The 25,964-nt window shown below is 55.5% G+C and overlaps 1 protein-coding gene across 1 annotated transcript in view; it reads left to right on the forward strand.

Annotated features, from left to right (window-relative positions):
* The window catches only part of ARHGEF10L (Rho guanine nucleotide exchange factor 10 like), a 134,280-nt gene that overhangs the window by 36,435 nt on the left and 71,881 nt on the right, over window positions 1-25,964 (forward strand). Inside the window, 5 exon segments of the mRNA XM_032495298.1 lie at window positions 3,307-3,489; window positions 4,285-4,318; window positions 15,854-15,945; window positions 17,593-17,676; window positions 21,234-21,403. Coding sequence (XP_032351189.1) covers window positions 3,307-3,489; window positions 4,285-4,318; window positions 15,854-15,945; window positions 17,593-17,676; window positions 21,234-21,403 — 563 coding nt within the window.

Raw genomic sequence — 25,964 nt, forward strand, 5'->3', positions numbered from 1 at the left:
TTGGCCAGGATAGGTCTGTATCTGGTAGCCTAGAAATAGTGGGCACAGACTTTGTCCCTTACTTAAGAATTTTTTAAAGTTTTAAAACTGTAACCCATAGTCCCAACAACACGTGTGTGTGTTCAACACTTATTGTGTGCCTACCATATGCTGGGCACAGTACCATATGCTGGGGATACGATCGTGAGTGAATCAGACAAGAATGCCCGCCCTCAGGGAGCTTATGTTCTAGTAGAGGAGACAGCCAGTAAAATAAATAAAACATACAACGTGTCACGTGCTGATAAGGGCCACAGGGGAAAATAAAGCAGGCAAGGCAGATAGGGAGCCTCAGGGTGTCACTGTGGGCAGTTGTGGCCGTGGCAGCCTCTCTGGGAGATGACATATGATAAAGACCTGAAGGAGGTGAGAACAGGGCGGAGACTTGAACTGAACATGCAAAGGTCCTGAGGCAGGAGCAGAGCTGGCACATTCACAGTCCTGCAAGGAGACTGGTGTGACTGGAGCTGAGTCAGCGAGGGGAGAACAGTTGAAGATTCTACACACATGCATGTTTGATTCTGTATAGATAAAGCTCTACAGATCCAAACCAGAATTGTTGAAAACAATATCAAAAGTAATACCAAATGTGATTTTATTACTATTATAATTAAACATTAAAAATATTTCAAGTAAACAATTCATAAACAAAACAAAATGCTGCCTGGGAACCCTGTAATTGATTTCATGAGAACTGTGATTTGAAAACTGCTGATTTGGCTTCTGACTCAACTCCTGGATTTCCTTTGTTAATTCATCATCACGAAGCCAAGTGTCCCCATCCAGGCCCAAGAGTTCAGGGGCTCAAGTGACTTCCAGGAGGCAGTAGGGCTTAGTGGAGAGTATAGAATGGGAACTAAGGCCAATCTGGGTTCAAATCCAGCTCCCCACTTATTGGCTGTATGCCTGTGGGTGCATCACTTCACCTCTCAAAACCTCTGTGGCCTCGTACAAAATGAGAGTGGTCGTGAGGCTTAAACAAGGAGCCACGTTGGGTGCATCTTAGCCAGAGTCTGTTTATCCTCGTCTGGGGAAGGAGCTTGTACCGCAGCCCACATCACTGCCCAGAGGAGTCCACCCCTGCCGATGTTGGCCTGTGGAGGCCCCGAAGCTCCCAGGAAGAGGGGCTGGACCCCTACCTCAGTGGCCTTGATCTGGTTGTCACCCGCCAGAGGAATCGGGGACGGACGGCAAGCTCTGGGTTCTGCTGCAGTCAAGCAGCTGAGGAAGGGGCTTCTTGAATTAGATACATTTGCAGCTAAAATGTTCTGCTCTGGAAGCCCCGGGTCACTGTGGGGGAGGGATGGGATCTTTCTAATCAGAGAGACTCCTAGAATCAGGTATGTCCATCTGTCCAGCTGTGGGTCTGTCCAGCTGTCTCTCTGCTCCATCCACCTCCCCACCCACTTATTTACTTATCCATCTGTGTACGCCTGCTGGGGCTGGGCCCACAGACGTGGACTAGATAGTCCTGTCTTTGAGGATCTGGGGCTGGGAGGGGACAGTGATTACAACAGCAGATGTCATTGTGTAACACAGACACCAGGCACTATGCCAAGTGCTCCATCTACCCCAGCAGTTCTCAACCAGGGGCAGTTTTGTCCCCCAGGGGACATCTGGCAATGTCTGCAGACATTTTTGGTTGTCATAGCTGGAGGGTACATCGTGGGTACACATCCTGTAGTGCCCTCACCACAGAGACCGCGCAGCCCCAGTGTCAGAAGTGCTGAGGCTGAGAAACCCTGACCCACATCTCGGGTCATGTGCTTACCAGCCTTATGAGTAAGGTGCTGTTTTATTCTCCAGATTACAGAGGAAAAACCCAAAGTTCAGACAGGACCAGCTGGGCCCAAAGCTCATGCTATAAATTGTATGATGTGAGCTGTGACATGATTGCTCAGGGCAGCCCAGGGAGGTGTGGTCAGCTTTGCAGACTGAAAACCAGGCCACACTGTCCTTGGGTTTTGGAGCGGGTTTGCATGAGGTAGGAAGTTGGGCTTAATGAACACTTGAGGTGGCTCAGATTCTAGGAAAGAAGCCTCCTAGGGAAGGAGGCTGGGGGACTGCAGCTTGGTGAAATGGGTTGGAAGCGGAGGGCCTGTTACGCCTTTTAGCATAGAGAATCCATTTCTTCACTTGTTTAATGAAAGTTTCTGAGTTCTACATGTCAACTGGAAAAAAAAAAAGGCACAACCTGAAAATTGAGAATTCTGTTTTATCTAACAGACTTACTGAGGACTTAAGTCCAGGAGACAGCCTCTCAGATAGCTCTGAGGGACCGCTCTGAAGAGGTCAGAGAGGAGCCGGGATATAAAGGAGTTTTTGCAACAAAATCCACGTAGTCAGAACATCAAAAGATTACTGGTAATTAAAGAAAACGGACACCTCAAGTTAATGAGTTTGGTGCTTTTCTGTGTATGGGAAGATACAAGAGTCTGGACTCATTGAAATCATTCCTTTGATACGCACCTCAGCTATCTGGGGCCAGTAGCCTGTTCTTTCCCATCCTGAGTCCCCTCAGGGTGCATGTTGCAGGGGTGGGGGGATGGGGCGGGGCTGCAGTGGCTGATGACCTGATGGCTGCAACATCCTTTGTTTACTGATATGGCAGGTGACATTCCTTATCCACATACCCCAGGCTGTTACACATTGTGCAGGAACAGATGAAGAAAACCAGAGGCTAAGACAGAGAAGAGATGCGGGCAGGGGGCCTCTGCTCCAGTCGAGGCTTGAGGGAGGTCAAGGCAGATCTGGCCATGAAGGGGATCTCCCAGGAGAGGGGAGCAGTGAGGGAGGGTGGGCAGACCTCCATGCTGGGAGTGTGGGGCCCCTATACCAGATAAAGCACAGCATACAGACCGAGCCCGTAATGTACAGACAGAAATGAACACGTGGAAATACACACGAAGGTGTGTGCCCCACATGCACGTGTGCAGATGCGTTAAAAGAAAATCCCATGCTTATAAAATAGGAAAATAGAAAACAAGAAGACGGAACACTCTTACATTCAAGTGCAGATGCAGACATGCTCACTTGGAAGATTGCTCCCTGCCCTCCGTCTACTGCCTACCTGCTGAGAGCCGCAACCTACTCCCTGGGCACACAGGGGGCCCAGGAGGGCCTCCTGGCCTGGGTGTGGGTTTAATCTTGTCTTTGGGACCTGCCCTCGCGCCCTCACTCAGAAGCTTAGCTGCTGCCCACTTCCCAGCCACCTCTCTTGACCAAACTCTGAGACCCTGCTGCCGGCTAACTCCTCCTCCCTTCCAGGAGATCGGCTGCTTCCTGGAGGCCCAAGCCCCTCCCCCGAGGCGGAGGATGACCCCGGAGAGACCTTTGAGTTTGACGACAGTGACGATGACGAGGACACCAGTGCTGGCCTGGGTGTCCCAGGCGCTCCTCCAGAGGAGGCAGACACCCCACTGATCCACTTGGACTCCGCCCCAGCCACTGGTAAGGTGTTCTGGGAGCCTGAGTTTTCCCATTTCCGGGCCTCCGGGCCTCTAGGGAGCTTAGGGCTGCGTGGAGGCTCTGGGCTCCCAGTGATGTCTCATGGCTCCTCTGCTGTCCCCAGAAAGCAGGATGGGAAGAGAGGCCATTGAGAAGAAGCCGCATTCCTTTGCTCCCCTTGGGAACTGGAGATTCCTAGCATTCCTGCAGCATCTGGTGCACTTTGGCATGTCATAAATTGGCGTGGCTGGCCCTCACTTGTGCTTCAGCGACAGTGGCTGCTCAGGGCTTGTGTCTCTGAAGCTCCCCCTCCCCCTGCAGCTTCTCCCAGGGAATCACACTAGCCAGAGCAGCAGCTTCTCAGAGGCTCCCCCTTCAGTCTGCCCTGGGGGCAGGAGGGCCCTGATAAGGCCGGTGTTAAATCACAGCTTCTGGGCTCTTTGATTCTGTCATTGGGAGGGATTGGGGACTGGACTAGCAGGAACTTCCTGTAGGGCTGGGGACAAGGGGCTCCTTGAAGAGCTGGGGGTGGGGGGACAGGCCTAGAGCAAGCTGGCCAACTGGTTCTTGTCGGAGCTGGGATGTGGGCCGTGGGGGGTGGGGGCGGGGGCAGGGCAGGTAGGACAGGTAAGGGAGTTTAATGATAGGGGAGAAGGAGGCAGGAACGCAGCAGGCACCAGGCTGGCCAGGCCCTGTCTCTGGTTCCCCCAGGGAGGCTGGGAAAGGGGGTGGGGACAGGCTGAGTCCTTCAGGCCAGCCGCTGGCCTGACAGGCGCTGCCTCTGCTCTTCTCCCGCAGACCCAGATCCAGCGGCCGCACCGCCCCAGACGCAGTAAGTGAGCCTCATTCCTTTGCTTTGGCGGCTGGAAAAAGAGGAGAGACTGGGCAGGAGGTGTGGGAAAGGGTAGTGCTGCGGCCAGGAGGGCTCAGGACAGGTCTTTGGCTGAGGAGGAACACATTTCAGGATCCCTGGGCCAGAAGGAAGAGGTCAGTCCCTGAAACGTGTTGATTTTCCCTTTATTTTTCCCACAAGCCTATGAAATAGAAAGCAGGCCTGGCTCCAGATCCTGGCTCTGTCCCTTGCCAGCTGTGCGGCTTGAAGGAGTCACATAAACTCTCCAAAGTCAGTCTGTTCATATGCAAAATGGAAACAATAAAGTCCCCACTCCATGGGGTTGTGGCTGGGAATTAAACAGCTCTCTGGGGTTCCACCACGCAGTGCCATCGCCGTTTGTTTTGCCAGTACCATTCCTTTTCCCCTTCTGTGACTGTTGTTGGGGACTCTGCCCTACTCCACTGGGAGCCTGTCTGAGGCAGGGCAGCCGAATGGCTGAAAGTCTGAATGTTGGGGTGACTGCCTGCGTTGGACTCTGGGCTGGGCCCTGGCCGTGGGTCCTCGTGTAAGTCCCAGTCTTCTAGGCTTTGGCTTTCTCATCTGTAAGATGGGCCACTGCTTCCTGCCTAGACAACTGAAGAACTCTTGGGTAAGACCTAGCAGACATCTAACCAAGGCAGTTACCTTTAGATCTGTTCCCTCTGGGGTCTCCGGCAAATGGGATGACGCATTTGGGGGTTGGGGACCATGACAGCTGACGCCTTTCAGAGCTTTGCTCATTGCAGCTCACTGCCTGGCTTTGGGGACCTGGGTGTTTAGGGAGTCCTCTCCTAAGGGAAGCCTTAATGGTGGGTCTAGGCTCTGGGACTTATGGCCTGGGTGCCTGGGTCCTGAATTAAAATCCTGCCTGCACAGGTCGGGGGAGGGGTGTGTGAGCCTCCCTTGGCTTTCCTGGAGTGAGCTGCATCCGGTGGCGAATTCTCAGGCAGCTGGAGGTCTGAGAGATGCAGATGGTGGCCCTGGGTCCCTGGAGCCAAGGCCGTTCTGGACTCAAATCAGGAGTCCTGATTGGTACTTACCTGCCTGCTGGAGAGGGTGGGCCCCAGGAGGGCTTCTGCTGGGCCTGCCTCCATAATTAAGGCCAGCAGTTCGGGCCAGGCTCTCCACCTGATTAGGGACCTGAAATGAATCAGCGGTTCTGCACCTGGGCTGGGGAGTCCCGAGATGGTTGTGATCTCCCAGGGATTACGTCCCTGTAGGGTGGGCCTTGGCTGAGCAAATGAGCATAAATTCACTGATGGAGAGAGGGGAGTGCTGTCCACACCGGGAAGCCACTGAGCAGGGTCAGGCGTGGGAAACAATGTGGGTGGGCATCGAGCAAGTGCACCCCTACCAGGAGTCTGGCTCTCGGATCTCTTGGGCCACCCTCCTGGAGAACCTCATTCCCTGACCTCAGGGTGAGGGGTGCAGGAGCCTGTGCCGTCTCTGCCTGCCTTCTCTCTGTGTATCCTGGGGACCTGGTGACTGTAGCCAGATCGTGTGTCTGGCTGGTGCCACACTGAGGCTTTGTCACAGTGGCCCCGAGCTGGTGCTGGACCCTGTCAGGATAGCTCAGTGTGGGCCAGTGTGGATCTGAGCTGCTTGTGAAGCTCCCCGAGCCCCAGTTTCCTCATCTGTAAGAGGGAAATAATATCTACCTCTAACCGTTATGAGGAGTAAGTGAGGCTGGTCGAGGGAAGCACTAAACACCCACATCATGTTTGCTTCTGCTCCCACCACCCGGTCGGTTTGGTTTCCACTGTGGTGGGGCTGAAGATGGCGGGCCCAGCGCCTCTGACTCCTAGGCGGGGCCTGGCTGCCAGGCCCGCGTCTCACCGCCAACAGGTGCAAATAAGCATCAGCTTCTGAGTTCGCTTAGAGGGGCGTTGCTGTGACGTGGGCCCGTTGCAGAACATGAGCATAGCAGGGGTCCCAAGAGACCTCCATTCCAGCCCCTTAATGTTACAGATGGAGAAACTGAGATGCTGGCGGCCTCCTGACTCCTTGTCCAGCGTCTCCGCATTACTCCCAGCTTTGTTCTCTCCCCTCCAGCTCTCCGTTTACTTAAGTTCCAGCTCCTTCTCCAGTTGGTGAATTTCCACTCTGGAGTCCTGTGGGAGAAGAATCAGTCCAGATCACTTTCCCTCTCCTTTCCTTCTTGATTTTCTTTCTTTCTTTCTTTTTCTTTTTTTTAACTTCCCGAAGGTAGTCACTAAGCACATGTTGCTTTTGAAAAAACAAATCTCCAAGTGGAGGACATTTCACCTCTTCTCACTGCATTTCCTCCGCTGTCCCCTGCAGGCTTGAAGTGGCCTTGGGCTTTGCCTGGCTGTCTACCTGGCCTCCAGAGAGACAGGAGCTGCCTGACTTGAGGCCCCTGAGGCACAGTTGGAATCATTGCCCAGACTCGGGCAGAGCTGCAGCCTCCAAGTGACCTCACTCTCATCAGGGCTCTCGTCTCCAGCTGGGGGCGGGAAAGAGGCAGGGCCAGTCCTTGTCCCCACTTCCCAGCTGGTGAGCGGCCCAGGCAGGAGCGTCTTGGGTAAAGTGAGGGCTGGAGACCGGGTCTTTGAGGGCCCAGGAGCTCGGGCTCTGAGTCACAGAGAGCTGGTTTCAGGTCTTGCCTGTTATGTACTAGCTGTGTGTCATCGGGCAGGTTGCTGCCTATTCTGAGCCTCACTTTCTTAATCAGTAAAGTAGAGCTAATAAATCTGCTTCCTTGCAGGGATCTGCGAGCTGCACATAAGTTAGCATTTACCTGGTGCTGAGTCTGGCTGGCACACGCTGGCCATTCCAAGTGTATTTGCTGTTGTCATTCTGGTTTAGATTTGGTGGGAGAGGGAGCTGGTTGGGCTCTGTACCTGGGTAGTCAGGCAGTTCTGGATTGGATCCAGCTTTCTCTGACCAGCTGCCCCACCTCTCTGCATCTGTACTGGGGCCCGGCCGGTGGCTATGAGGACACTGAGGCTGATGTGTGTCCCAGGTGACCTTGATGGGGGCACTGGGTCCATCTCTGGCTTTGAGGCCTGTGTAGGTGGGGTTGCCCAGAGGAGGCGGCCAGGCTGCTGTGGGGTAAACAGAGTTGCTGGCATTGCTGTGTTGTGCCGAGGCCCATGGGGTGATTTCGGGTCAGGCCCCCCTGCTGAACGAACCCAAGGAGTGAGATCTCGTCCGTCCTGCTGCTGGGCGAGAGAACCTCCAGGTGCTCAGCCAGCTGCTGCCGCTTTCTCTTTCCTCAACAGGACATATTATCAGGTAACAACAACAACAACAACAACAGATAATAATAATAATAATAATAATAGTAGTAGTAGTAGTAGTAATAATAATAATAGTAATAATAATAATAATAGTAATAATAACGACTGTGTGTACTGCATACCAGGCACCAAGCTAAATGCCCAGTCCCATTTAGGTCTCCCATCATTAGGAGGAAGACACTGTCATTACCCAGGACACAGGTGGGGAAGTCAAGGCTCAGGGAGGGTAGGTGGCCAGGGTTCCATATAGGTAGTACACATTCATTCACCAGACTAGAAGCAGGGCCTCCCCGACCGGAGGCCGAGTGTTTGGCCGTTATGCTGCCCTCCAGGAATGCTCTGGGGACTCTGGGTCCAAGCTCAGGACCTCAGACTTTTGCTCTCGCTGGGGCATGTGGCCTGCTCCATTTGAATGATTCCCTTCTGTGAATGTTTACTGGGGTAAGAGCTTTGCCTGCTATGAGATCTAACTTTGCCTCTCAGCTCTTGGGAGAATAGTTTCCAAGCTGTCTCTGGAATGTTCCACAGACCCCACCTGGGGAGCCAAGCAGAGTGGCCTCGGCACTGCCTGTGTGTGATTCTGGGGGAGGCCCCTTCCCTTGAAATGGGGCAGAGTGAAAGCAGCCCCCTCCCCCCCTCCCCGGACAGAGGTCTCGTGATGGTAGAGCGGTGTGGAAGTGTGTCTCCCCACCTGCAGGATGGCTCCATGGGGGCAGGGATTTTTTTTGGTGAGGGAGGGGGGGTATTTTGTTCCCTGCTGTGTTCTCACGACTCAGCAGGCACAGGGTGAGTGCTGAAGTCTTCCCGTTGAACAAACGATGGGTCTTGATGGACAGAAGGACGAGTGGTGTCTGAAAGGCGACTTTCAGTGTCGCCATGAAAATGATGAGAAAACACACAATATGGAAATGGAATCTCTGAACCCGGGATCTGATTCGGGCAGCCGACAGGGGCCAGGACAGAGGCCAGTGGGGGGTTGAGTGGCTGATTCGGTGATGCCGATGGGGCCGGCTGCCATTTCCTGAGCCACACGCGGTGCTAGTGCTTCCTGCACATGATCTTGTCTCCTCTGTACCACGCAGCCCTAAGAGGTGGGGCTACTGATGCTGCCCATTTTGTAGATGAGAAACTGAGGCTGAAAGAGTGGAAGTAGTTTGCCCGAGATTTTGCAGAGCTGGTAAATGGCAGGGCTGGAGCTCGACCCATTTGACTCTGCAGCCATCCATCGGTTGGAGCTGTCAGGGTTGTCCTTCTCTGGCGGACCTTGAAGCCTGTGCACTCACGGCTACCCTGTGCGCCCTGTGCTCGCTGGGAAACAAGAACGTGTAGGTTGCCGGCTCCCTGTGTTTTCCCGGACTCAGGCCGTACCTCTCGCCTCCGAGGGCACCGGGCCCTCTGGACTTGTTTGTTTTTCTGCCCATCCCCACTGGGCCCCCTGCGGCCTTGGCATTTCCTTTTGGGTCAGGCCTTTGGCTCCTGGCCCGGCTTCAGGGACTCTCTGTGGATCTCCGGAGGTACCTGTCCTGCCCCTTTCTGGGCTTCTCCACACAAGATGGACTGTGTTGCCCACTGGCCAGCATCTCTTGCCTGGGCCTGGACCGAGAGGAAAGCAGGTGGGCAGCTGGATTCCTGGAAGGGCCAAGGAGACCCATCCTCCCTGGACACTTCAGGGAGAGAGAGGATCAGGTCAGGCTCGGGGAAGCCGCATTTGAACAGAAGGGAAAGGCCTGCCTGCAGCCTGGCCATGGCCTGTGGCTTCTAAGGCGTGAGGTGTGGGGAGCACGGAGCCTCTTGGGAGGGGCAGCTCGGCAAGACTAGAGTATCCTCTGACCCCGGGAAGAAATGGAGCCGTCCTGCAAGGTTGCAGACTCAGTCTGGAATTGTCTGGCATCCCAAGCTTGTCCCTAACCTGCTGTTTCCTCAAATCCAGAACATTCATATCCTTCTGTGTCCTGACCTGCAGGGTCTGCATGGGCCTTGGGCCTGGGAGAGGCCGGCTTCCCTCAGTGGAGTCCCTCATGGAAGGGTCAGGGGGACCAGGCCCCTTTTTACCATTAAAGACCTCCTTCTGGCCCCTTGCCAGTCCCGACATTGGAAAAGCTGTATTTTTGTTTTTGGCTTTCCTTTTTTCCATCCCTGGTTACAGGGGGTTACCACCTCGGAGCCATGGCCTTGGGATCACAGGCCCTTTGAGTACCCAGGATGAAGGCCACACTGTCCCTGGCCTGTAAAAGATTCCCTGGTTCACATTCACCACACCGAGTCCCCTTTCGGGAGGGTGTGAAGTCTGTCCCTGGATCCCCGCAGTGACAGGACGCTGCCTTACACATCTTTCATCCCAGTGCCTGGCACAAAGAAGGTTACTAATAGTTCTTTAAACTGCATGGACTTTGCAGTTTATGTAGCCCTTTCTACACACATCTCATTTTGATTTGCACAACTGTGGTGGGCAGATTAAAGACCCCCCCTCAAAGATTTCTGTGTCCTAATCCCCAGAACCTGTGAACGTGTTACCTTATACCACAAAGGGACTTTGCAGATGCGATTAAGGTAAGGGTCTTGAGACGGGGAGGTTATCCTGGATTATTTGGGTGAGCTCAGTGGAATCACAAGGGTCTTGTAAGAGGGAGGCTGGGTGAGCCAGAGTCAGGGATTGAAAGATGCTGCGGCTGGTTTTGAAGATGGAGGAGGGGCCACAAGCCAAGGCTGCTTCCAGAAGCTGGAACAAGACAAGGAAACAGATTCTCCCCAGGAGCCCCCAAACAGAGCTCAGCCCTGCCAACACCTTGCTTTCATCCTAGTGCTACCCAGTTTGGACTTCTGACCTCTGCAGCTCTAAGATAATACGTTTGTGTTGTTTGAAGTTTGGGGTAATTTGTCCCAGCGGCAGTGGGAGACTGACACAGCAGCCCTGGAAGGAGGGAATTATTATGGGGCCTGTTGTACAGACCCAGAGAGGTGCAGTCGCTGGTCTGCGGGGGCTGGGCTGGCAGGTGGGGGTGCCTGGGCTCAAAGCTGGAAGGTAGGGGCTCTGTTTGTGCTTTCTCGTCAGCCCCCGGCCCACCCAGGCCAGCGTTCTGCTGACTGGCTGGGAGTCCCCCTGCCCTGCATCTCTGTCCTTCATCCTTCTGTCCTGCACATCTTTGCTGAGTGCCAGGTACTGCGGTGATCCGAGGGGGACAGTCCCTGCCCTCGGGGGCTGACATTTTGTGCCTGGGTGTGTGTATGGGCTCTGTAGCCAGATAATAATGGCCTGCACGTATTCTGCACTTATTATTCTCCAGGCCCTGTTCTAAGGGCCTCACCCACCGCGTCTCATTAATCCTCATGACACTCTCAGGTGGGTGCCACCATAATCCTCATTTTATAGGCACAGAGAGGCCACATTGTCAGCCTTAGTTCACAGAGCCGAGATGAGGCAGAGCCAAGGTTGAACCCAGCCGGCTTCCAGACCCAGTGTTCTGACCTCTGCCCTCCTGCCTCCCACTTAGATCTGATTTGGATCCCATGCCACCCGCCCTCCACATCAACTTCATGACCCAAGACCCGTTCCTTGTCTGATCTGCCTAACCTGCCCTTTCATCTCTGTAAAGCGGAGACTAAATGAGATGGGAGGACCGGATGCTCTGTCAGCGAGCTGCTCACTGTCCCCAAAGGGTGTGTGTCTGTGTAAGGCGGGACCCCATGCTGGCCAATCCATTGCCCAGTGATTCTGGGGATGTGTTTTCCTTTTTTTTTTTTTTTTTGTAAATAGTCATGCATGTTTATTGTAGAAAATTTGGAAAGTACAGGAAATGATAGGCTAAAAGCCGCCTTTAATTTTCCCATTGTATGTTCCTGTCTAACTTCTTTGCTTTGCAGATATACAAGTATACATATGTTATATATATACTTTTTTATAGAACTGTGGTTTTATTCACATGCTGTTTCACGGGTCACCTTTTGACTTAATTACATGTGATGGGCATTTTCCCATGGGAACCTATATTCAGCAACACCCCATCAGTCTTATTGCTGGGGGTACAGTGCCCGTCCAGGGTTTGACCGACAAACCTGGGACCCTTAAGATCTCAGGGAGCAAGGCGTGTGCACCAAGGAGCAGAAGGCCAAGGCCAAGGCGGGGTCTGGGTCAGCATCTGCAGCTGTGGGGCCAGCTCACGTGTTCAGATCTTCCCCTGGGGGCTTGATGCTCACTCCTCCTGAGGATGGTGATAGAGAGACCTGGTCAGGGGCCCCTCAGGGGCTCCTCAGACTTCCCTGGGGGCTCCTCAGCACTCCCCTCATTCAGTAGTTGGACTTGTGACCACGTGGGGGATGGCACAGGACAAACAGGCCGGGGCCCAGAACCCTTCTGTATGTGAGGGGTGGCCGGGCTGCAGCGGGAAGAGGTGAATGCACATAGCGACCCTGTAACTGGAGGAGGGGTGGAGGGGGCGGAGGGTGGAGGGGAGCAGGGCACCAGGGGGATTTTTTGTGTGCCAGACCCTCGTGTGCTAAGTATTTTACCAGCCTTCTTTGTTTACTCCTTCCCAGAACCCTAAGAGGGAGGAATTGTTGCCCATTTCACAGATGTGGAAACTGAGGCGTAGAGAAGCGCCAAGTGCGCTCCCTGTATTATCTCAATTAATCCTCACAGCAGGAAGTAGAAGCAATTATTCACCCTGTTCCACAGCAGCTAGAGGACGTTAAACCACTGTGTCTGCAGCCAAGTGGCAGAGCTGCAGTCTTATCCCAGGTCTGTTGGCTCTGGAGTGTCTGTCTCTTCCCACCTTAAGCTCGTGATCCCCGGTTCTCAACTCTGGCTGCACATCAGAGCCAGCAAGGAGCTCTCAAAACACCGGTATCTGGTCTCCTCCCAACCCACGGGGCAGAGTCCAGAGTAGCTGGCGCAGCAGCCCTGGGCCTGTGTCTCTGAGGAGCTTCCCAGGTAACTGCAGCGCCTGCTGCTTTGGGTCCTCCGACCAGATGCTCTTCAGGGTCCTTCTGGCTTTAATGTGCCGTACGAACTAGAAAGTGGCCAGGGCTGAAAAGAAATCTGGCAGCAGGCTTAAACTGGGCTTGATGTTTTTGCCCTTCTTCTGGATCTCTTAGATTTGGGGACAGGGGAAGTGGTGCTGGTGGGGGGTTCCTGGAGGCGGGTGACGCTCTGAGTCAGGCTGTCCTGGGCGGGCTCTGCTGTCACAGCCCCCTCTGTGTGCTGCAGATTGGGTTTTACTCAAGGCCTTATAAGGCTCGTGTTACTCTGGTTGTTTCAATTCCCAAAGGTGGAATTCTTTGCTCTTTCATATTTTTCATACCTTGTCCTGGAAAAGGCGCCAGGAATGCCCAGTGCATGTGTGTGTGCACAGCCAGCCTGGGATCCTCAGACCGTTCTGATTTGAGGGGTCCTCTCCCTGACTGTGCACGCTGTGTACCCTCTGGGAAGGGACCTTGTGGAATCTGCTGAGCAGCTGGGCCCATCAGCAGCAAGGATGGGGGCACTGCCGTTGTCTGGAGTGGGGCTTCTTGTCTTTAAAATAGACCGGGGAGGGGCATCCATCATCACTGAGTGTCCACTGTGTGCCAGGGTTGACGGAATGAGAGATCAGGGAAGAGCTGAGCTGGTCCTTGCTGTCACAGGGCACCCACTCCCCTCTCGTCCCTGGAGAGAGAGGAGGTGGGCGCAGAAGTTGCTTTTAGCTCTGTGGCGGCCTCCCAGTGGACTTGACCTAAGTCCAACAGGTGTACACTGTCGTCGGGGGCCTGGGAGAGCCCTTCTGTCATTTCTGCCCCCTCTTTTCCACCCAGTTCTTTGCTCTCTGGTCCTCCCCAGGGGCTCTTTCCTTTGTGTGCAGACGGCAGTGGCTCCACCTTGTAAGACTGGTGCCATCTCAGTGGCTGGCCTTTCTCACCTGTGTAAGCTGAGAGGCATTGAAAGTGCGGGAAGCTCAGATAAGGGTGAGATAATTGGCCTCTTACTGCTATTTATGGCTCTTTTATTATCTGAAACCTTTGGGGAGGCCCCAGAAGGCGTGTTTGCTCACAGGGAGAATCAGACTTTCCAGGAAAGCAGCAGCTGGGAGAGGCTGCCCCTAGGTGGGCGCAGGATGGGTCAGTGGCCTCGGCAGGCAGCCAGAAGGGCCGGGGAGGGAGGAGGCACCCCCAGCTTATTTCTTGCTATGCCCTCTTCCTCCGTTGCCTGGGGTCGGGGGGTCTTCCCCGTCTCGTCTGCCTGGGGAGCGCCTGCTGCACCCTGGGGGCGGCAGAGCTGGCGTCAAGAGCCAGGCTTTGTAGGCAAATTGCAGCTCTGCTGCTTGCTGGCCAGGTGATTTGGGGCAAGGCACTTGCCTGTTCTGGACCTCACTTTCCTCATCTGTAAAATGGTCATAATAAGACACACACTTTCCTCAAGCATTCAGCATAGCGCCGGGCTCAGAGTAGACATCAGCCCAGTGCAGGGCAGGGGGGTGGTGGTTTCCAGCCAAGCCTGGGAAGACCTGTGCACCCACAGGCACTGGCCTCTTCCCTCCCCTGGGGCTCCGGCTCTCTCTGCCTTGCCTCAGCCAGGGGGCAGTGGGGGTGGGCTTGAAGGGGACTTCGCTCTGCTGCGTGACCCCCATGGCCCTGCCCGGGAAGCCAGGGCCCTACCTGGGCAGTGGCTCAGTTACATTACCTAAAATGAAATAAAATGAAGAATTAAGTTTCTAGTCACACAAGTTCCACTAGCCACCCTCCAAGTGCTCAGTAGCCACACGTGGGCTCACCCGATAGCATGGCCATTTCCGTTGTTACAGTCGTCCGTGCTCTGTCACCTGAAACACAGTCAGAAGAGCCCAGCTTGCAGGCCCAGTAAGCTGGTTTCACAATCTGGCTCTGCCACTCATGGGCCGTGTGATCTTGGGCAGGTTCCTCTGTCTGCCACCTGCGGAGCAAGGATGTGTTACTGGGAAGGTGAGGCCAAGAGCTCGCTCAACGGAGGTGTTCCACACCTGCCTCTCCTCCCTCCTCGCCCCCTCGTCGCTCCCCCTCCTTCTCCCTCTGGCTCCTCCCCCTCCTCCTCCCCTACCCCGTCCCACTAAGGGCTCGGGTGCTGGCAAGTTCAAGTCAATTCTTGGCAACAGTAGCTGCTGCCTTGGACAGTTGAAGTCCTCTACTCTCTGGATTGGCAGATGTGGCTTTTTTTTTTTTTTGAGCATGGGCTTAAAAAAAACCCAAACAGAAACTTTGACCTTAGGCTAGTTTTAGATTGTAAAGGTAGCACATAGAGTTCCGTATACCCCCTCACCACCCTGTTTTCCCCACTGTTAACGTCTCACACGACTACAGGACTTTTGTCAAAATGGAGAAACTAGTGTTAGTACATCCCCATTCTCTGAACTCCTGCCTTTACCTGGATTTCACCAGTTTTTCTACTTATGTCCCTATTCTGTCCTGGGATCCGATCCAGGGCCCATGTGGCACTCAGTTGTCATTTTGTCTGCTCCGGTCTGTCAGTCTCTCGTTTTTCCCATTTTTTTCATGATCTGGAGAGTGTTAAGGAGTAATGGGTAGGTATTTTATAGAATGCCTTCCCCTCCCCTAATCTGGGTTTGTTTGGTGTTTTTCTCGTGATTAGCCCAGAGTCATGGGTTTGGGTTAAGAATCCCACCAAGGTGAGGCATCTTTCTCAGGGGACATGATATCTGCAGAACATCACTGGGGACGCTCACTTGATCACTCAGTGAAGGTGGTGTCTGCTCTGTTTCCACTGCTTTCCCTTTGCTCCTCTGCTCCCAGGAAGCTCGTTTCTGAGTGCAGCCTGTCCTCAAGCATTTGTGGGGACTAAGCTCAGCCTTTTGTGCATGATCTTGTGAGCTTCCAGGTCCTTGTGTCTCAGAGGCAGGGCCCCCCAGCCCTGGCCTCCATTTCGTGTGTGGAGAATGGGGACATGGAGATTCCCACTGAGTCAGCCCTGGAGGATGAAGGACAGGTTACTCTTGCTTAGAGAACACTTGATCCTTATCACTCAAGACTGTGAATACGTATGACCTTTATGTTTTTGTAAAGCAGCAGGTGGGCCTTACAATTCCTTCTAAAGGTGAGGAGACTGAGAGGGAAAGGGGCTTGTTCAAGGCAACCCAGCCGTGGCCACCCCAGCCCTTCTGACTCACAGCCTTGGGGGTGACTGGCCCTGTCATCTGGTGAGGGCTGCCTGAGGCTTCAAGGAACAGTTGTCTGTCCTCTGGGCTCACTGGCCCTGTTTCTCGGCCCACAGGGGGCCAGCTGTGGTGAGCAATGGGGAGGCAGTGGACGCAGCTTTCTCTGGGGTCCGGCGCTCCGGCTGGAAGCGGAAGAGCTCCCGTCGCAGTAAGTTCCCCCCCCAACCCTAGGAGGCCAGTGTCAGGATCGCCTCCCCTTTTCCAGGCCAAGAGAGCCAAGTGGGCTCACACGAGCTGAGGGGTTGTCCTTGATGGGTGGCAGCTCTTAGGTGACCGGCCACTGCCCACACTTGAGCGTTGCCTCCTCTGCTGCCTGATGAGAGCCCAGGTCCAGGGGTGGGGGTGGATCGCACATTCAGCTGTTCATCTGGTCCCCAAATCCTTCTGAAGCTCCTGCAGCAGGCCAGGGTGATCTGGGCAGTGGGTGCACCCTGGTGACCAAGACAAGGTCCCTCTGGGAGCCGAAGCAGACACATAGGTGGGCAGTCACCTTGCAGAGGGCTGGTACTGGGATGGGGAGGTGGGAATTGGGAGAACCCATGAATCCCGAAGGCACAGCGAAGGAGCAGGGGACAGGGGGCGGCCTGTGCCAGGGCCCGAGGACAAGGGGATGCCTGGCGCCTGGGAGGCATTGAGCCTCAGTGTGGTGGGGGGTGGGTCTGAGGGGTGAGCGGGGTGAGGTGGGGCCTCAGAGACCGTGATATCTCAAAGGTGACAGGGAATCATGAGAGGCCACGAGAGAGCCATGTGGCCATGTTTGCTTTTCAGTCCCCTCAGTCCCCTCAGTCCCCTCAGTGTGGGATGGGGGTGACTCTGTGGGTGGGCTGGAGGCTGTCCACAAGAAGGAGGCTGATGGCCAGCGCTGGAGAGAGGTGGGCAGGTCTGAGAGCCATGTGGGAAGTTGGGTGGGGGTGTGTGGCTCCGACAGGGCTCGGGGGTCCTGGGGCCACAGGAAGCCCTGCAGTTAGGACAGTGGGGTCTGCCGAGTCCAACTGGTCCCATCTTCACTGAGGGCCTGAGGGGCAAGGACAGCCTTCCATCAGGGGTGGGGACTGGTTTTCCAAACCCTAGCTCAGCAGGGGCCCCCGCCCACAAAGAGGGCAGAGACTGGGCACACAATTTCAGAGCATGTGGTGGTGGGGAGACCTCGTTACATCTTCTACCTCGGGGGCTGCTAACGTGGGCAGGGTGTGCTCTCTGCCCTGCTCGTGGCTCCCCAGCAAAATGTTAGGGGTTGATGGGCTCATTTGCTGAATTTTCCACCAATCAGGACCCCGCTGGCTGAGTTTTGGGGGCTCTCCTTAACCCCACTCTCTAATCCATTCCCCCCACTCTGTACCGTTTCTTCTACTCACCAGGGCTGCATTGCCCTCCCTCCACTGGGTGGGAGGTGGCTCCCTTCAGAGTAGTCCTGGGGGCCTGAGTGACTGAAGAGGCTTCTAGGCCCCAGGGCACAGGTGCTGGGTCTGCTTCATGTCCCCGCAGGTGCCACCAGCCAGATGGGCAGGCCTGCGGGTGGCAGGGAGGGGGGTGGGGTGTGCTGCAGTCACTAAGAGGGCGCCTTGGAGGGGCTGGGGGGCGGGAAGAGGCAGTGAAAGCCGGGTCTGCCCTCGGAGAGCAGTGGCAGGCAGGGGCTCCCTAGGGGCTGGGCTGCAGGATGCTGGCCCAGCTGAACCGCGGGGATGCAGGCGGAGGAGCTGCCAGCTGGTGCGGTCCTGCTGTCAGTCTGGCAGCCGCCTCCTGCTGGGGCTGCCACAGCCTCGTTTGTGCTCTTTTCCTCTCCCTTCTCTCCCAGTCGACCGGTTTACTTTCCCCGCCCTGGAAGAAGATGTGATTTACGACGACGTCCCCTGCGAGAACCTGGACGCCCATCAACCCGGTAAAACCTCTTCCACGCGGCCCACTTCTCCCGGGACTGGTGGGGTGGGAGGGCGGGGCCTGGGGAGGGTCTTCTTCTTCCACTTCCTCTCTGGCCCCACCCAGTCTGGGGCCCCTCCTTCTGGCTTTAAAACCACCGGGTGATCCCGGGAGAGTTGGGAGCTGGCTGAGGGCGGGGCCAGGCTAGAGCTGGGGAAGCGTTAGAGCTTCGGGAGCAGAGGGATCCTGGGCTGTGGTCCCCAGGCAAGTCATTCACCTCTCCAAGCCTCCATTCCTCCTGAAAATGGGTTACTAGCCCGGGCTTTCCAGGGCTGTGGGGCTGACAGCTTGTGAAAGCTGAATGGTGAAACGGAGAAAGCCTGGGAAAGCCTGGACCCTGCTGGGGGGAAAGGCCCACGGTGGGCTGGGAAGGCAGGGAGATTGTGGCCACAGTGGGGACACAGGGAGGAGGAGGGCCAGTCTTGCTGGACCTGCAGGCCCCATATACCCACTTTGTTGGAGGGAGGGCTCCCCAGGGAGGGGGCTGTTTAATATACATTCACAGTAAGAGCCCTCTTTACTTGAACATGATCTTCATGTTCTTCTCTTCATGTTTTGTCTCATGTAATCTGCTTCCAAACTTTGACTTAGGGTATTACTTTCTTATTTTCACACAAGGAAACCGAAGAGGTGGGGCTGGGATTTGAACCTGGGTCACTCTGACTCCAAGTCCAGTGCTCTGTCCCCTACCCCCAAAAGGACTTGGGTGGTGTTTTATGACAAATGAAGCACATTTACTCCCCCTTTTCAGCCAACCCTGTGAGGCCGGTAGGGCAGGGCTTATAGCTCCAGTTGATGGTCACATCAGAGAGGTTAAGCCACCAGCCCCAGGTCACACAGCTAGAATTTGAAGAGACAACTGCTTGACTCTGCTTTTTCTATTACATTGTTCTGTCTGCCTTCAGGGGTTCCCCATGTAGTGGGGGAAACAGCTCCTGCATTTGAGGATCTCCTAGGCCGATGGAGTGGCTATAACCATCCCTGGGCAGCATATAGTCCAACGGGAGAGACACACAGACAACACAGTGAGGCCTTCGGACCCCCAGAGACACACTCCTGACGCCTGTCCCAGGAACAGGGACAGGTGGGCCAGTGATACACAAATCCCTTTAGCAAGTTCTGATGAGCTTGGAGCCCACTCCTGCTTGTAGCTCATGTGATTCCAGGAGAGATGGGAAAAGATGGCTGCAGGAAGGTCCTGGAGCCGGGAGATCTGAGTGGCCTCTGGCCATTATTTGACGCCTTTGGGCTGTTCTCCCACCTGAATCAAATCAAACTACCAATAACGTGGTCCCAGTCTTCACCGGGCACCGTCGTGTCCCCAGGGTGTGGGAATATGGCATGCCCTGTGGTTTACCCTAAGATGGGTAACAGCGGGTGGCCTGGGAGTTGGCTCTGAGCCTGTAGATTGAGGATCAGGACCCCTGCCCTGAGAACCCCATCCTCAGGCTCTGGGAGGATTGAGGCTGACCCTCAGCAGGTGCCCCACACGAGGAACACTGTTGTTGTTAGCATTACACCTGCCAGGGCCCGGCACTGACCTGCGTGGCCCATGGGCTCAGTGGATGCTCTGTGGGGAGGTTGTCAGTGAGGTGCAGGCCCTGCGGGCCAGTGGGCACTCACAGCCCTGGGTTAGAATCCTGGGGGCTCAGGGCTCTGTACTTTGGGCCTTGGCTTCTTCATATGAAGTCAGAATATCCTGACCTCACAGGACTTTGGGGAGGGTGGCACCAGAGAACTTTGGCTTAATCTCTCTGGCTCTAGTCGATGTATCTGTAAAATGGGGCAATAACAGCTTCCTCTGTGGGCTGTTGTGAGGATGCCGTGGGGTAATGGATGTGGGGCAGTGAGCGGGTGGTGGCAAGTGCTTTAGAAAGGGGGCCAAGATCTTGAGCACTAGTGAAGCCCAAGGCCCCAGGAGGCAGGGGGTCGGGACCAGACTGTTGTGAGGCCCCTGAAGGCTGAGGAGTTGGCGCAGGCTCAGGAGGCAGTGTGGTGAATGGATGGAGCCCCCTCCCCACTCACTGCCTGGCTGTGGGCAAGCCGTGTGTCTGCTCTGGGCCCCTTTCCTCATCTGTCTTATGGGAGGGGTGATAACCTGCACCCTGCTGACCCCACAGGGCTGCTGGGAGAATCTAGTGAGACGTGGCCTGTAGATGAAAGTGGGTGGGGGGCCGGTGGCCCTTGACGGAAGGGGAGGTAGGCAATTGAGATGCCGCGCGAGTCTTCCTCGGGGGCAGCCCCAAGAATGGGGCTCTGCCCCTTGGCTCCCAGGTCACTGGGCCTTCGCTGCAGTGATAGGACAATCAGTGCAGCATTGTAAAAAGGTCACAGCCTGGTCACCAGCTGCTCTCATCCCTGGAGATATTAGTCACTATTATTTTTTGCTTAAAAATAACCCCGTGCTCCCTCCTGATCCTGGGCCCTGAGTCTCCAGCTAAGCCCCAGTGGGTCTGTTTTGCTCTTTGGCCGACAATCTCTCCAGACCTCCCTTACCCCCCAGCTTTCCGGTGGGGGGGAAGGTGGGGGCTTTGGGTCATCAGCGCAGTGACACCCGAGCCCACCCAGTGCCCCCACGAGTAACGATCCGCTGCCCTTTGCTGAGAGCCTGACCACGTGTCAGGCTCTGTGCTGAGAGCTTTCTGTGTGTATATTTTATTTACTCCACCTTTCAGCGTATCACCATCCCCATTGTGCAGAGAGGTTTCTGAGCAGATTTTTTTCTTAACCCTTCCCAGTACTACATTTCTTGTGTGTTGACAAAAAGCATTTTCACAGCCCAGGAAGTGAAGCCCAGGGGGTGAAGGTGAGGCAGTGGAGCTGGGGCTGGGCTGGGACCCCTGTGTTCTGGCCCCGGGAGAGTGGCTTTTCTACCTCAGTCTGAAGGCAGCGTCTCAAAGCCGACTTGACTGGGACCCCAAGAGTGCCTGGCCCTGGTGGCATTTGTTCCTCCAGGCCAGTGGACTCTCTGTTTTCAGTCCAAGGCATTTCCTGTGGGGCTGCGGAAAATCAGGGAACGCGCCTGATCACTGGGCCAGGCACGCCCCCTACTGGACCATCCTGGACCCTCACGGGAACTCAGATTTGGGGTGAGGGAGCTAACTCACTGAGGGCTCCATTTTACCCCCAAGGATGCTGAGGCCAGACCTGAGGGCTTGAGTCAGGATTTGGTTGTAGATCTTCTTTTTTCCACGAAAAAATGCTGAAGAGGCTCAGAGTGAGCACTCAGATCCTAGAAGGGGGATGCCAATAGTGGGAGGAAGTTACTGAGCTTCCTGTGTGCCTGGCCCATTTCTTGGGCTTTTCTGCATTTTCCATGTCCTCCTCACCCTCTGGGGTGGATGTCGTGTTGTCCTTGCCTCCTTCTTATGGGAGGAAGTGGAGCCGGAGGCCCAGGGCCAGGACCTCATTCACTACTTCACGCCCACCCCTCACCCCCGCCTGCCTGGGTTCAGAAGCTGGGTCTGGCAGACTTGGCCTCAGGACCTGCACTCACCTGCCCTGTCTTTTGGCCGGCAGGGGCGGAGAAGAACCTGCTCTATGAGGATGTGCACCGGGACGGGGCGCCCCGGGAGGCCGAGGACCTAGGCTGGAGCTCCAGCGAGTTTGAGAGCTACAGCGAGGACTCGGGGGAGGAGGCCAAGCCGGAGGCGGAGCCCACCAAGCACCGAGTGTCCTTCCAGCCCAAGGTGAGGGGGCCGGGGGCGTCTCTTACCCCAGCCAGGGCACCCGCAAGTGGGGTGGTGAGGGCCAGGCCTGAGACGCGTATCCAAACGTCAGTGACTCCCACGAATGTGCGGTGAGAGAGAGAGAAGTGGCCCAAGTAGTCTGGAGACAGGAAATGACCCACCTGTGTCGCTGATTGGCCGTGGAGAGCCCTCAACCTGGGATGGGCGTGGTTAGTGCCTGCCTGCGGCCGACCCGGCAGCTGATGACGATGCTCACGGGCTCAGATCTGGCTTCGGAATCCTCCTCAGCACAGTGTGTGGGCAGCCCGACCAACCATTAGAGTTGACACTGGGATCAAATCAACTTTATCTCCTTGCCCTGCAGGATGCTTCTTAGACCAGTCCTAGACCCACACAGCCCTCTGCCCTGGGGAGCTGAGCAAGCAGGCTAAGACAGAGCTGCCCGGTAGACTTCTTTCCAAAGCCTTTCCAAGTGCCATCCATGCAGTAGTTGCTTCTGGTGTTTCTGCCTGGAACAGGGCTCATTCTGCTGATTTTGTGGAGGGAGCCACGGAAGCCGAGAGGAGGATGGATTGTCTTGTTCCCCCTTTTCTGTGTCAGCCTTCCTCATCCCATTTGTTCTGGAGAAGCCCAGAAGGCAGAGTGTATCCATGCTTAGATTTGGGACCAGAGGTGACTGGGTCCCTCTCAGGTTCCTCTTAAAAGACACAGACAGGCAAACGGGCTCAACCTGTCAGCGAGTCCTGCCTGAAGGTGAGGCAGGGAGCAGGCAGGGGCCCCAGGCCCGGGCTGGGATTACAAGGGCCTCTTGCCCCTTTCCGAGTCTGGGGATTCCCTCTGGGAGTGGGGTGCAGGCAAGAGCAGCACCCACAGCTTAGAGTCTTCAGACAGACTTTCCCCAGATAAAGGTGGGCTCCCCACGTCCTTGGGAAGCCCAGGGGCTGAGCAGGCCTCCTTGGGGTGGGCCCCCATGGATGGGGCCACGGAAAACAACCTGGATGTCTGGCAAAAAAACTAAGCATCTGTGACACCTACGGTGTGTCCAGGCTGTATCTTAGGGTGTGGGCTGGGGTACCTGGGAACAGGAAGACCCAGTTCTGGCTCAGGGAACCTTTACAGTCCAGGAAGATACCGAAGATGGAACAATTTGTCAAAACTGTGGGAAAAGATGCCTTTCTGTAAACCTGAGCCTGTGTGCCGATGGCCGCCTGCCTGACCCAGGTGGGATTTGATGGGTCTAATCACGGAAGGCTTCCGAGAAAGGTGGGCTGGGAGTTGGGGTGCAGGACCCAGAGAAGATGGGAAAGGTGTCTCCAGTTGGAGGAAGGGCCCAGGTGAAAGTCCGGGAACAGACTCATTCCTGCTTCTGTCCTTGGAGGGGGAGACGCGGTCTAGTTTGGGGAGAGAGGGGACTCTGGTTATGAAGCCCCCACGCCCTCTGTACCCTGTAGCCTCTTGATAGGAGGGTAGGACTTGTGCATCTCAGCCAGACTCTGGAGAGTGCGAGCAGGTGGGACTCCAGGCCTGGGTCCCCCTTGTTCTCAGTCTCTAGCTGTCCCTCCTGATCCCCCATGACCACTTTCCCGGCCCCTGCCCTCTTGCTGGGGACCGGGAGGGAACCGTTGTTACCTCTCTGGGCAGGATGCAGGGGATGCTGAATTGGGCTCTCCAGTGGTGGTCCTTAGACTTGCATGGGCGTTAGGATCACGTGGGTAGTTGGTGGAAATCACAGATGCCAGGGCCTCACTCCCAGGTTCAGGGTTTGGGTGGGGCCTGGCAATCTGCTTTTTAACAGCGCTCTGTCCCCAGGACACTCTGAGAAATGCTAGGCTGGCCTTCACCTTGGCCCAGCCCCCAGGGTGGGGTCTCTGGGGGCTGCCTGTGGACTTAACATCCCTCACATCCTCAAGCTGGGGGCTTGGGACTCTCAGCAGATAAACGATGTGGCAGAGTCCTTGGAATTTCTAACCATGAGGGCTTTTTCTCCAGCCATGGGCCAAGGCCCACCTGCTCCCCGAGTAGCAGGCTCCCAGGGAGAAGGGAATGTAGAAGGGCCTTTCCTCTGGCACCCACCTTGGCCCAGAAAACCCCTCCCAGCCCTGCCTGCGGGGCCCTGCCCTCCTGAGCTGCTTAGGGTGCATCTGCTCCCACACCTCATGCTGCAGCAGCTGCGTGTTGCCGGGGCCTCCACTGCTGGGCTGTGTTGTCTGCGGGGACACTGGGCAGCAGAGATCTGGGGAAGTGCTGTGTCCCGTGCTGAGCGTCTGACCGCGGGCCTGGCACCCTGCGCAGCTGCAGGAGAACCAGTGGGGCCCCTCCTGCAGGTGTCTGGCCAGGCCACCCCTCAACGGGCAAATTTTTGCCAAAGAGAGGGACTGAGGTGTCTGTAGAGGGACAGATGTAAGCAGGAGCCTGGTCCTGGTTAACAAGGGCCTGCTGGCTGCTGCCCACAGTCAGTGGGAGGTTTTTTCCCAGCTGTGGGATGGGCTACATCGAGCGTTTCCATCCGATTGTGATCTCTTCGTAGTTAAGGTCACCGGACCCGGCTGGCCAGAGGCCTGGGCAGCAAGGCCAGCTATGACCTCAGCTTGTTTGCACTGATCTGGTCAATTCCATGGTTGACCTGTGATCCCAGTTCTTCTGACCCTGAGAGAGGCAGAGCCCAGGGCCTTTATGAGTTTGTCGTGTCAGTCTTATTACAGATGAAACAGAATTCCAGCTTTTTTGAGAGTCTGAGTAACAGCTCCCTGACCTGCTGCTTTGCATAACAACCGTGAACACTTGCCCAGTGTGCTACAGCTTACAGAGCAGTTTCATTTATTTTCCCCCAATACCCTGGAGTGCTTGGTATGATTTGCTCTAAGAGTCTCCTTTTGTTGATCAGAGAGCCTCAGTGACAGAAGCTCAGAGAGGTTAAATAATGTGGTGAGGGCCGCACAGCCCGTAAGTGGTAGAGCCGCAACTCAGCATCTCATATAATTTGAAAGAAAATACCTTGTCCATCCATCTGTCCATCCATCCATCCGTCCATCCATCCATCCATCCAACCAACTGTCCATTCACTCAACAAATACCGAGCACTCATCGCTTAAAAGATGGTGTAGTGATAGCTTTTATTGTTTGGAACACTCAGCGAAGCTCTGGGCCTTACCTGCTCTGACCATTTAATCTTCTCAGTGACACTGTGAAGCTGTAATTATGGCCCCGTTAGCAGTGAGGAAGCTGTAATTCAGGCAAAGAGACTTTTGTGGCTGGTAAGCAGGGAGTGGTGATTTGAACGCAGGCCCACCTGCCTCCAGAGCTCACGCTTTGCCCTCTGCTCGTCTGCTTTCCTGCAAGTAGTCCCCGTCCTGGTCTTCTGTGTATTTTACCAAATAGCACGATCGCACATACAGTTGATGCGTTTGAATGTCTGTCTGTTCTGCCAACTGTCCCGTCCGACTGTCCATTTGTCTTCCCAGATAGTATGTCAGCCAATCAGCCACCTACCCGTCCCTCCAGATGCCCGCCCAGCCCTCCCTCCTTCCATCTGTTCCTCCCTCTCTTCATCCATCCTTCCTCCAGTGGTGTGCTCCAGCTGACTCGTCCTCGCTCACAAGGACCCAAGAACCAGTGGTGCACATCTCTTTCCAACTTCACCCTCAGTGATTGGTGAAATTGGCTGGTGTTGGGGGCGTATTCGCACCATGGAAATACTCCACAGCAGGACCCTTTTCCCTGGAGAACCGCTTGTTCAATATGTACTGACATAGCCCTGCTTCAGTCCAGCCACTAATCCATCCGTGATTTTGTTCATTCATCTCACTGTCTGTTCATCCCTCTGCCCATTTGCCCAGCTATACAGTCATCCAAGTAAATTTATCCATTTGCTCACCCATCCACCCCTCCATCCATGAACCTGTCCGTCTACCCATCTGTCTGTCTGTTGTCTGTCCATCTGTCCGACCACCCGTCTCTCCACTCACCCGTTTGTGCATTTGCCCACTTGTGCATTTATTACCTTGCCCACTCATTCCACCCATCCATCCACCTGCCATCCATCCATCTCACAAACTTGCCAAGAACCTCCTATGTCACGAGCCCCATGCTGAGCCCTCGGGATGGGGAGATGATTGAGACACAGTTCTTGTCCTCCAAGCACTGTCCCCCTTCCCTGGGAGGGGGCCTGGGCTGTCCCCGCCCCCACCGCCTCCCCCGCAGCTACAGCGACCCAGCCCCCAGCTGCCTGGCATGTTGAGGTTGGACGCTACTGATTCCAGGCAGCAGCCCAGCCATCCCCAGGTCCCAAGGCTCCCCTGCCCCATCTGCCACCTCACCTGAGTCTCCTTTTTCCTCTGTTGTCCGTGTTTTGTCTCCTGCCTGCCCCGCCTGCTCCTCTCACCTGCTCTCCTTCTGCCTGGCTGCTTGGGGGCTCCAGCTTTCTCCAGACCTGACTAGGCTAAAGGAGAGATACGCCAGGACTAAGAGAGACATCTTGGCTTTAAGAGTTGGGGGGAGAGACATGCAGGAGCTGAAGCACAAGTACGATTGTAAGGTATTGTCTGTCTGTCCCTCCCAAGTC

This window comes from Camelus ferus, chromosome 13 (assembly GCF_009834535.1).
Source record: "Camelus ferus isolate YT-003-E chromosome 13, BCGSAC_Cfer_1.0, whole genome shotgun sequence".
Taxonomy (NCBI): Eukaryota; Metazoa; Chordata; class Mammalia; order Artiodactyla; family Camelidae; genus Camelus; species Camelus ferus.